The 12,802-nt window shown below is 41.2% G+C and overlaps 1 protein-coding gene across 1 annotated transcript; it reads left to right on the plus strand.

Annotated features, from left to right (window-relative positions):
• Nucleotides 1-4,512: 4,512 nt before the first annotated feature.
• On the plus strand, nt 4,513-5,103 carry LOC121920528 (interferon beta-like). Its single transcript, XM_042447664.1, has one exon. The coding sequence runs from the start codon at nt 4,513-4,515 to the stop codon at nt 5,101-5,103; it is 591 nt and encodes a 196-aa protein (XP_042303598.1).
• The last annotated feature ends 7,699 nt before the right edge of the window (nt 5,104-12,802 follow it).

The raw sequence follows: 12,802 nt of genomic DNA on the forward strand, positions 1-12,802 counted from the left end.
TTTTGTATCTAACTGATTTGAAGGCCCTGTTTATGATGTATCATCTGAGATGTCTTGTTGTCCAGTCAGTACACCATCCCCACCAGAAGCAAAGGTTCCCCCTTACCCCGAGGCACCTATTCAGCAAGTGAGTAGTGGGCACTTGGATTACAGTTTATGTGCACATAGTCTGCAGTTTCAGAAGCCTCAACTGCACACCTTTACGGCAGGAGAAGTTTCTCTCCATGAGATGGGGAACCCTAGGGCCCCTTTGCCTACAGAGAACTGCGCCAACTTTTGCATTGCCCATTGCTATCCCCTTTTCATTCCATGTATGCTCCACATCCTTAGAATAGAGAAGCAAGCATCCCACATTTCTTATCCTCTAGATGGACATTTTTTTAGCATGGTACACTTCAGGGGTTCTCTCTTGAACAGCCACTCTCCCCACCTCCGTGTGTGACTAGCTACATAACAAGAGTTTTGAAAGAAATACTTGTGTTACTCTGTTCTGGTATAAAAACAAATAGGGCAAAAGAGTCTTGTGGTCTCTTCAAAACCACCACATTTTTTCAGCGGGAGCTTTTGTGAACTGTAACCCATTTCCTCAGATATACTTTAGGAGTATGAATTTCACACTTCAGGTACATGTGGACAATTAGATGGTTCAGTGGATGGGATGCAGGAGAGAGAGGGAACTTTAAAGGTCTGGTTCACTATAAATATCCTGGCATATCAATCCATATCCATCTATCTACTCACCCTCCAATTCACTTAATGACTTGATTTATCAGTGTCACTCACTCTTAGATTAGATTTAGCAAGACTCAGGGCCAAAACACACTGCAGAAATATTCCAGTTTGAGACCACTTTAACTGCCTTGGCTCAGTGCTAGAGAAGCTTGGAAATTGTAGTTTATTGTGGCACCAGAGCTCTCTGACAAAGAAGGCTGAATGTGTCACAAAACTACAGTTCCCAGAATTCACTGAGCCAAGACAGTTAAAGAGGTTTCAGATTGGATTATTTCTGCCGTATGTTTTGGACCTAAATCTGCAATGTGCAGACAACACTGATGCCACCCCTGGAAAGAGGGTAAATATCCCTTATGCACAGCAAGTAACCGACAAAATGCAGTCAAGGGACATGTTGTGTGTTCTGTCATTATGGAGATAAGCATGTGTAACAAGGGTTGACAAAGAGCAGCTTTTTAGATTTTATTAGATTGCAGTTCCCATGAACCCTGGCCAGCACAGCCAATAGAGGACAATTCAGGGAATTCTAATCCGTCTGGGCTGAGGCACTTTGTCCACCTCTGAAAATATTTGCCTGTTTTTGAGTTGGCTGCAAAACATTTGTGTCCTGCAAAATCCCAGTGTTTATTCTAGTTATTTGACAATATGAAGTTTGTAGTATCATCTTTAGATACTATGCATCCCCAATCTTCCTGTGCAATGAGGCTGGATGGCAGATTTCATTATCACTTTTGGATGCGAAACAATTAAGAGGAAGAGGAAACAGCAGCTGTTTTGCTTTCTAATAACAAGGCCAGTGTAGCAATCACGTGAAAGTTGAACAGGTTGTTTCTCTCAGCTGTTTTCTTTGCATCACTGAAAGCAGGCTAAGGTGCAAGGAAGAAGAGAAGCAGAGAAAAGTTGCTATCACCCACTATCCAGGGGTAGCATCACTTTTCTCCACACCAGTGATTCCCAAACTCTGGCCTTCCAGGGGTTTTAGGCTACAATTCCCATAAGCCTCTGCCATAGTAGCCAATATCCAAAACACCAGGAATGCCAGAGTTTGGAAATCACTGCTCTACACTCTGTTGATTTACCCTTGTTAGACCTGGTTTGTGAATGATATGGATGAGTAAAGTGGTTACATCCATACAATGGAGGGTGAGTGGATAGATGAATATTGATTGAAGGAGTGGTGTGTGTATTCTTTTGCTGAGGGAGAAAAAGAAATCATGTTAGATGTTTGTTATGCTTTTAGCATGTATACTGTACAGTACAATTGCCAACAACTTCCATCTGGGAACTGGGAGCCAATCCACCTACATGGCGTTGCTATTTCAGGCTTCAAAATCATATAGATATTTCCTAGCTAAAAGTATAAACTGGCATAGCACGATTATTCACACTGGAAGTTGCCCTAAATCTTTATATGTAAGTATAAATGAAATGATGCAATTTTGTTTCTGACAAGCTTGGGCTGCAACTCTTGACACTTAAAAGACCATCAGACCTGTAAATTTGCAGACAAATGCCAGCATGTTTATGTTGAACCAACCCTTTAAGCGTCCCTGCATCCCATTTCACTCTCATCTCATCCACTTAACCATCTAACTGTGTATATCTGCCTGAAGCATGATGATGAAATTCCTAAAGTTGGTTCTGCTTGACCATCAAAGTCATTCTCCTGGAATGCAGAATGTGGAAGAGGGGGTCTCCTGCAAGATGGATTTTAATATGGCCCACGGATAAATCAAGAGTGTTGCCACCACATCCCCATTAGTCTTCCTTTGAGAGGAAGAGTGAGAGCTGCTGAGGCGTCCCTGCCGCTTGCCTCCATGTGCTCCACACCATGCCAAAGGGCCATTGCTGCTGCAACATCCCCACTGTTTCCTCTCCTTCCTACCTCCCCTCTCCCCTCCCTTTGCCTCTCAGTTTGGTCTCTCCAGCTCGAAGAGTGAGTGATAGGTTTCTGCCCATTTGAAGACAACACAAAAACAAAGCAGAGCCTTGCTCCCCTCCCTGGATGGATTAAGCTCTTCACCTGATTTCTGCCCCACCCCTCAGATTCCTTCTATCCCTTGCCCAAGGAGAGACAGAAAGCAACAAAACCTGGATATAACCCAGGATCCAGCCCTCAGTCACCCCCCTGTGACCCTTGATATAAAATTAATATCAAACAGGGAGATTGCCAGCAAGCAGCCGAAAGGGGGCTCCCCAGTGCAGGAAACCAGTCATACCATATTGGGACATCTGGCTGGCTCAGCTTGACAGAAGCCCAAGGCACATCACCCCAGCCCTGCTGTTTGAGGGGAGGCATGCCTGTGAGAGAGGCACATTTAAAAGCCAGCTCACAGACCTTTGAGCCCAGGAACATCACTCCAGCCCAGCTGTTTGAGAGGAGGCTTGCCTGTGAGAGGCACCAGTGACATGGCAGTAGTGAAGGGAAGCTGTGGTATATCATTGTTACGATATGGACTCCTTTATTTATTTAGCGGAGCCGCCTCTCACTTGTCCTCATAACATCACCTGCCAGCAGCGGTGGAAATTAGGCTAGGGACATGACTCTCCCTACATCATGTATATTGTGATTTTGAAAAATGATTTTATTGTTATTTGTATTTATTATAGTTTTTGCTGTAATCCACCTTGATTCCTCTGGGAAAAGGTGGAATATAAATAAATTATTATTATTATTATTATTATTATGGGATAATAATATTTCTAAATTAAACAGGGTGGTTTTTGAAGGGGACACAAGACTCTTTTCACCACTTGTTTTTATACCAGAATATAATAACAAAACTCTTGTTATGTAGATAGTCACACTACTGGGGAGTGGGGGAGAGGAGGGGAGGAGAGGGGAGTGAATGTTCAAGAGACCACTCTTTGAGTGTCCCATATTGAAAAATGCCCATCCAGAGCCTAGGAAATGTAGGCTGTTTGGCTCTACCCTATGGAAGTGAAGCATACATAGAATGAAAAGCGGATTTCAGCATGCAATGCAAAAATTGGAGCTGTCCTATATGTGTATGGAAAGTGTAGACTACTTTGTGTGCACATAAACTGTAATCCAAGTGTCCACTGTTCACTGTCAGAATATGTGGTTAGGGCTATGGGGAATCATTGCTTCTGATGGGAATGCTGTACTGAGAGGACGATGAGACATCTCAGATAAGTCACAACAGACAACACATTCAAATCACTCTATATGCAAAACTGTTAGAACTATGATCCAGAACCGAGTGAGTAAGTGACATTCATGCCAATTTCTCCTTCACTGGGTTCTGTTTGGATTGTACCATGTGGAAGCAGCTAAAGACAGTTGTTATTGTCTGATCCCAGCAACATAAGACATTTCAAGAGGATTTTTTTTTCAAGAAGATTTCAAGAGGATTTTTTTTCCTACCAAAAAAATGAATGTTTGATGAACTGAAAAAAAAACAACAACCCCTAATTAAAGTGGCAAGGAATACTGTTTTATACTATCAATGAAAATCACTTTTCATTTGATTTCATTTATTAAGAAGCATCAATAATAGCTCCCTAAAACAAAAAAGGTTAATTTTTCAAACACTATACTACACTTTTGAGATGTAAGAGAAAAGAGGAACTATCCTGTGTAGTTTCCCATTGATCTGAAAATAATCTAAACAGAAAGGGGCAAAGGAAAGCATCATTTTCTGAGTGTTTAAATACACTTCATGGCTGAAGGATGGCACACACTCCAGGGCATCTTGCAGGAGACCCCATCTTCCAAATTCTGCACTCCAGAATAAACCACCCTCCTGCAGCTCCACCATGCTCACCAAAGGCTGGCTTTTGCACATTGCCCTTGCAATGGTCCTGGTCATTGAAGCTTCATCTCAGGACTGTGGCCAACTGCTCACTAGGCTACGGGAAGCCAACCAGGCCCACCTGGAGCTTCTGAACAGCAAAATGGGGTCCACCCAGCAGTGCAACGATGATCTAATCAGCTACTCTCCCAAGGAGGATCTCCCCACCAATATTGGTGTCTCTGAGGAGGAAAATGTCAAGGCAGCCATTCAAGAAGCCCTCCAGCAAACAGGCCACATCTTCAGGCAGAACTATACTGCATTGGCTTGGGATGAGGATTCCATACGCGCTTTCCGTGCTGGACTGGATCAGCAAAGTGAGAACCTGAAGAGCTGCTTGAGTGCATCTCCAAGGAGTCAGAGAACTCAGCTCACCAGGCTGAAAGTGAAAAGATACTTCCGAAGCCTGAGTGACCTCCTGAAAGAGAAAGCATATAGCCGGTGTGCCTGGGAGATTGTCCAGATCCAAGTCAAGCAATGTTTTCTCTGGATTGAGATGATCATCCCAATCATCCCAAGATATGGTATGGAAGAGCAAATTCCTTTACAGATATAATTCATAATATATCTTACAACTCAGTACTAAACAGTAATTATTTAAATTATTTCAGTAAAAACAAAAAACAGAGCAGAAAATGATAGCTCAGTTTCTAATATCTTCAGCAAAATCTTGACTGAAAATCTTAACCCTTTGGTGCAAAATACTCAGTTTTTAGAAAATTTTAAAGTAAGCAATTTATAAAGGAATAAAAGAATCTAATCACTTTTATTTGTCCCTACAGCTTAACCTGCAATCAGTGATGCAACAAAAAATGAGTGAAACATCAAGTTGAAGCGAGTGTCCCAATAATTCAGTTTTCATCAGGTTGTCCAATGAGATATTTCTAGAAGACAAAAGAGTTGTTTTCCATGTTCATCTCTTCCTAAATGCTTTCCCTAAATTAGGTTTTTATGCTGGACATAGAAGAGGCCAAAAAGGAAGACAAAGATCTAAAAGAATGGAGTAAAAATGTTTGCTTATCTTTTATGACCATCTGTTTTGTATCAGGACGCATTATACAAATGGACTAGAGCTTTGTTCCACTTTCAATAATGTTCTTCTGATGGCACTCTGAATATGTTGGTTATTGTTTGGGGACTGAAATATGTATTTCCCTTGCTAATCAATTTGAAAATTTACTGTTATTTATTGCCTATATTTAATGTTATTTATTTACAATTTTGATTAAATCAATAAAATGTATTTATTATATATTTTCATTAAATGAAAGTGCACCTCTGAAAACAATGAGTAGATGAGATTTTTTGCATGTTTTAATAATAGGAAACACTCCACAATGTTTTATACACATAAATAGAGAGACATATATACACAAAGAAATATACTTAGCCTTAAAAACATAAGAAATCCAGTTAGAATCTGTAGTGGGAGTCCTTAGCTTTGCTTCAAAATGAAAAGGAAAATGGTAGACTTCACAGATTCAAATGAACTTAGATATTTTTCATGAGAATCAACCTTTCAAAGTCAGAAATGGTGACCCTGACCACAACAGGTTGCATCTCATATTTGCCTATTGATCATGTTCTTCATTAAAATTCCACCACAGTTCTGTAATCAATTTCAAATCAGGCTATAAGAAATCCATCCAATGGCATCAGCGCCCAGAATATCCCTGGTGTGTGGGCAAGGCTTATAGGGAATGAGGCCAAAAGAGTGCCCCCCATGTCAGTGCCAAGAGCCACTCTACTCATGAATAGACACCAAGGAGCAGGGAGGGAGTGCTTTCTCCAGCCCATGGCCAGAAGAGGAGGAGGAGCACACGCATATGTGCATGACTTTCCTGGGTGCTCTGACTAACAGAAAAGGGGGGGGATCAGACATGCCTTCCCCTGTTGTTTTGGCTAGCTTGCTTGAGTGAGCTAATGAAAAGATGGAGGAGGCAGGCGCACCCTCCTCCTCCTCCCCCATTGCTCTGGCTAGCATGCTCAAACAAGCTAGCCAGAGCACCAAAGAAGGGGGCCAGGCTCACGCATGTGTACTCCCTGGGTCACCTCTCCTTCTCTGCTTCTTTGTGTCCCTACACAGAGCCAGGACAGCAAAGAAGAGGCGGGTACTGGCAGCAGCACATCCCCCCCACACAGTGGGAGGAGGACAGAACGGGGTGTCACCCACCTCTCAGGTGTCACTTAGTGCGGTCCACACCCCCTGCATGCCCCTAATGATGCCACTAAATCCAAGACAACGTGGACTTTCGGAGCAGCAAAAAGAGTTCAACCATGCCCTTACAGTCCATAGAAGATGCAATAGGCTTTGCATCCCATACTTGTTTTCCAGAATGGACAGGGTGAGCAATCCAACAATTTGCTGGAGTTTATATATGGGTGATAACATCTGCACATCTTACAGGATGTAACTGACTTGAACTTAAGTTGGACTTGCCATTTGAGAAATGCATCCTGACTCTTCTTTTTTCTGTTAAAAATTGGCTCCCAGACTTGAGACTCAACTTGAGACTTGACTTTAAAATTTTGCAATGACTTGAGACTCAACTTGAGATTTAAATGTAGAGACTTGAGATTTGGATTAAAAGACTTATACATCACTTGCCCATACTTTCCAATTGTCTTGCTATGGATGGGACAGTCCTGATTAATTTTCTGTCATCTTGATTTTCAAGCTGCTTTTAAAAATGTCTGTTTTTCTCCTCCTCCTCCCTTACTACAATCAGCAGTGGGAAAGGAGTGGAACAATCTTGCCCATCTCAGTAGGCTTAGGCAAGAGCAAACAGCTACAGACTTTCTTAGCTTGTGTGCTTTTCTTCATTAGTAAGGTCTGCTATCTTGACCATGGAGAGTCAGTGTGGTATAGTGGTTTGAGTGTTGGAATATGACTCTGGAGAGTAGGTTTTGAATCCCTGCTCAGCCATGAAAACCTACTGGTTGACTTTATCTCAAGAGTGAGATTTGCTGTGCTGCAGAGGGTCCAAATTGGCAGAAGCAATGCAAGCAAGATATGAAGGGAGAAAGTTTATTTCTGCAGAAATAGGACCACCTGGAAAGGTCCAATGTGAGACAACTGAATGGTTCTCAGGGTCCAGCTTTTATACCCTTTTGCAAGCTTGGAAACATTAACATTATAGATCAAAACACTTTCTCTTTGTCATTCATCAGCACCTCTGACCTGTCCCAGAGATAGCTATGTTTGTTGTAATTTGTTTATTAAAGTAAATAATATGTGGCATTCAGTCTACAGGAACTTTGGATGTTTACAACAAGGAGTCTTGCACTGAAGCAAGAGATTTTGATTAGTACTTGTAAAATCAGGGATTAACACTTGTAAATCAAGCAGGAAATTCTTCTTATCCATATGTTAAGCACAAGATGAAGACAAGGGTCTGAGAACCAGTGTCATCAATTTTTTATATGATTCTTCCATTTCCAAATAATGAAGATTTCAAGGTCCATGGATTAAGCTCAGGAATAGGGAATTTATAAACCCTGGAGATTATCAAACAGGGGAAATCAGGGGAAATAAAGGCATCCTCCTGTGCTAAAGATTTTCAGATGATGTCCTGCTTATCCAGGACCTAACCCATGAAGATCCAGGAATGCTTTAGCAACAAATCATTCTTAGGACTTTCCCTTGAATGGTTTGTTGCTGGAGCATTCCAGGATCTTCATGGGTTACGTTCTGGATAAATGTGCTGTGTCTGAAAATCCTCAGCACAACTGCACCACTTTGCCAGGAGTATGCCTTTTACTCATGGCTCCTTCCCCCCATCTGATAATATCCTAAAAGTAGGGGTTTCTATTTTTTATTATTCTTCATCACAAACTTGGGTAAGTCACATTTTCTCAGCCTCAGAGGAAGGTAAAGGCAAACCCCCTCTGAACAAATCTTGCCAAGAAAGCCCCATGCTAGGTTTACATTAAGGTTTCCATAAGTTAGAAATGACGTGGAGGCACACAACAACAATTTTGGCCACACTCTGATGTTATTTGGCCAATGTATCCTGCTTTTCATCTGTGAAATGTTGGGGGATAGGGGGATCACAATTCCAGCTCTCCAAACTAAGAGTGAGGAGATACTTAAAAAGGTTAAGTGACCTCCTGAAATAGAAATGGCAGAACATGGGTGCCTGGGAGATGTTTTTTCATCTGTGTTGGGCAATGTTTTCTCTTGACTGATCAGCCCCTCAAATGGAACCCAAATGCAGATACCGAGAGAGATATTTCCCATTTATAATTTACATAACCTGGGATGAAACATGGCTGTTATCTTACACCTTATGATTTAAACTGTTTCACACACACACACACACACACACACACACACACACACACACACATTTGTTAAAGACAATTATTTAAAAGGGAATAGGAAACTCTAAGTGGAAAGTTAACAACAAATGATGCAACAACTACAGGTGAATGAAACTGTAACTTGAAAAGATTACCCCCCAGACTGAACTCAGTTCCTCAAATGATACTTCTAGAAAGCAAAATAGTTTCTTTCTCTGCTATTATTAAATTGTTTCAATGTGTTTTTAAAGAGCAAAATGTGTTATTGTGTAGGATAGTGTAAAAAGATAATCATGCTTATTTTATTTGAGATGCCTATGCTTAATTAGTAAGATTTTATTTTTTTACTTTTGACTGGGCATGTAAATCCTGATTTGGCTCATCTTCATGCATACAGTTGTCACAGGCTGCAGTCTGTGTATATTCTGTGTCACCCCAAACCTCAGTCTGAGCCCTTCCTAGTTTCCATGGGGCAGGTAAATATCACCCTTTTAAATCCTTTAAACACCACTATCCCATTTCATTTAGCTGAATGCTGTGTCTGTGAATTGCTATTGTGTATGTGTGATTGCACTCTGCATTTTTCTAAATAAAATCCTCTTAATTCATCCAGACATGAAGTTCCCATCAGTTATTTCCAGTATATACAGATTCCAATGGTCCTAAAGGTTACCCAGACTCTTGCAAAGCTATTTCCCCCAACATTTAAGTTAACACTGATCTACTTGGTGGGGACCCCCAGTCCCCCACCTTTCTTTGGGTAACAAAGGGAAGAGCCTTTCCAGTAACCTCAGGTAAAAACAATCTGCTGCACTTTCTCCTAGCTTATGTGTTCTTCCACCTTAATAAATTTTGCAACTTGATGGTGTTGAGATGTTGCTTGGCCACACATCCCCACCCCCATTTTCATGTTGAAGGATATGGAACAGCCTGTCTCTGCTCATATCTTGGCAATGGCAACATTCTTTTTCACATCCCTGGTTTTGACTATAAATCACAGTGTCAAAATTGTATGCTTAAAAAGTAGAATGCATGTGAATAAAAGAAACAGAGAAGAAGAATGCTAGTTCCTGCCTGCCCCTCCCACCATCATCATAACTAGCCTTTCCTTCCATTTCTAATTCTAGAAGGCAAGAATAAGCCACCAGGGTTTATGAAGGTCTCCATGCAGTTTGGCCCAGACAGCCTTCCAGATACAAAGGAAATTCAGCAACATAAAATACTTCATTTGCTGTATATATTGCTGTAAGTATATAGTCCTTGGTTTCTCCGAAATCCTGGAAGTTGTATAAATGTTCCATTTGTAGAGGATGCCATGTTCTTGGAGAGATTACTCTTTAATAGCCCTATGGAAAGATGGACAGGTGCAAGAAGAAAACTAGCCTGACTGACTCAGGGGGAGAACTAAAGCAGTGAAGGTTGGGAAAGATGGACTGTGGGCATTATGCAAGACATCAAAATGATGGAATAAGGTTAATTCAAAGATGAGAGCTTTTCAATCTAAACAGCTGACATAGTCCAAGGCCCCAAATAACAAGAGTAATAACAATTATAATAATGATGATGGTAAAAACAGAACTCAGTCAACTTTTCCTTTTGGCAACAATGGCACCCGATACTTGGCCATTTTTATGTTCCACCTCTTCCCTAAAGCTGCAGTTCCCTTACCTGGTCAGTAGAGGGAAATCATTCCCCATCTGTTATGATATTACATTATGTTGCCAAGATTATCCTACCATTTCTGCCAATTTGCTCTCAGATTCCTGCTTTTGATATTGGGACGAGTGGAGGACATTATACAATACTATCAGGAGTGGATCTGCTAACAGACTTGGCATACCCCTGCTGCCTCAAAATCTTTGAACAGAAGAAATAGAATTTGTGCAAATACTGAGCTGTGGCATCACTGCTCAGTAGAGAACAGCTTACAATAAATATTGCAGAAGGGGCAGTGTTGCTGGTGATTTTGTCCTTATTAATTTGGGGCAGGCACATCTCTTGATACTTTGCTAAGTATCAAACTGCAGCAATTAAAATAATTGAATGTCTGCATGATTTGGGGTTAGTTCACTCTATATTTCAGCATGTGGAGGCTTCAATATTTAAAGTAACTTGAGATGTTTAGCATTAGATTTCAGAGCTCACTTTTCATATTGGGGGGAACAGGTTTTTATTTTTAGTTGATACAGGATCCTTAAAAGTTAGTTTATTAAAGTTCTTTAGGCAAGATGTAAAGCATCTGAATTATCAAATTCAATTTCTATGATTATATAATTTAAAAATAATCTTCCTTCATTTCCCATCCCTTTCTTTTTTCAATTTCTTTTTTCATTTTGCCACTTCCTTGGTAGTTTTCTTCATTATAACCTTTCCACTTGAAAGCTGCAGAGCAAAAATGAAACTGAACCCTTTACTTTGAGGGCTGAAAGACAGACTGCTGTGATGATTTTAGAAAAGATTTAAGTAAGAGGAAGGAAAGTGATGCAAAAACAGCAACACATTAAAGGAAAAGTGATAGGTGCAGAAGAAGTCTGGATACTGGAACAGTTGTATCATATTCACAACCAACTTCTTTATGCAAAGGGATCTTGTAGCACCCTTGAGACTAACTGAGTGAAAGATATTGTGGGATAAGCGTTCACAGACTTAGAGGCTGTACACTGGCTTCAGGGCAGAGTGGGAGCATGGTGTACACACGACGCATGCCCTGATGCTGCCCTACTGCCACCGTCATACCATGTGCCTGACCACATGGCAGGCAGTATCACAGTGCTCCTTTGGCACTGCATCCAGATGACGCAGTGCCAAAAGGAGCAGCAAAAGGTGCCACTGTGGTGGCAAAGATGCCCTTTCCACAGCACAAAAAGGAGCTGCTTTTTTGTGGCTCCCTTTTTCGCTGCAGGAATGCCAGATCGGGTCCACAGCATGTAGTTGCCACAGCCCTAACTGGTGCTGAAAGGGGTGGCAGCAGGCCATTCCAAAGAGGTGGTCTGTTTAGCCCTTTTGTCTACTTCCTCAAATACATGGAGTGAAATGGTGCTCAGGAAAGACCGTTATAATCAGACTGTATGGATAGCTATGGAATTGCAAAACGTGTGGGTATCATGATTAGGTGACATATTCAGCTTTAACTATGGCCATTGAGGGACAAAGGCAGGAGGAAAGATGTTACCTAAGGCCAGGGTCAATGGAGGACAATATATAGTGCCAGGAGTTTGGGAATGTGATGTCAGAGGACTGGAACTAGAAAGATAATATGATAAATTGGCCAAGTGTGTCCTCATGAGGCTGCCAGGTTAACCAGCATTATACTGTAGTATGTGTAGTGTGCCAGAAAACCATTGTCTTTGTTCAACCCACTGTTAATGGATTGGAGTTTTGTCTCTTTCCAATCTTTTTTTAATAGTTTTTTGTTTGTTTGTTTAAGGACAACTGTCCTGAGGTTAGAGATGGAATGCCCAGGATGTTTGCAACAGACTTTTGTGTATTACCATTTGTAATATCTGATTTATGTCCATTTATCCTCTGGTCTATTTGCTCAAGTTAGAGTGGTGAAGGCCATTGTTGACAGAGGATGGCATATATTGTATTAGATGATGAACAAATGAAAGTGCCTCTAATATTATGGATGATGTGATTAAGTCCTGTGATGACATTTCCCAAGTAGATGTGTGGGCAGAGTTGACATCTGGGTTTGTGGCAAGGTCTTGTACTTCTATTGAACCTATTTTTTCTTCACAGTTTGCATATGTGATTTGTTACACCAAAGGTTGCCATTGGATATTTGATCATGTGTAACAGTACTAGTGGCTGATAATGCTTGTGACCAATAGTAATTTGCCCTTTCTGAAAGCTGAGTCACCACTGCCCTCACTGGTCAGAATGGCTGGAGGATTCGTGGAGCTGTAGTCCAAAAATTAACTTTCCAAGCTCTAGATAGGGAGAACATACAG

Source organism: Sceloporus undulatus, chromosome 2, assembly GCF_019175285.1.
Source record: "Sceloporus undulatus isolate JIND9_A2432 ecotype Alabama chromosome 2, SceUnd_v1.1, whole genome shotgun sequence".
In the NCBI taxonomy this organism is placed as follows: domain Eukaryota; kingdom Metazoa; phylum Chordata; class Lepidosauria; order Squamata; family Phrynosomatidae; genus Sceloporus; species Sceloporus undulatus.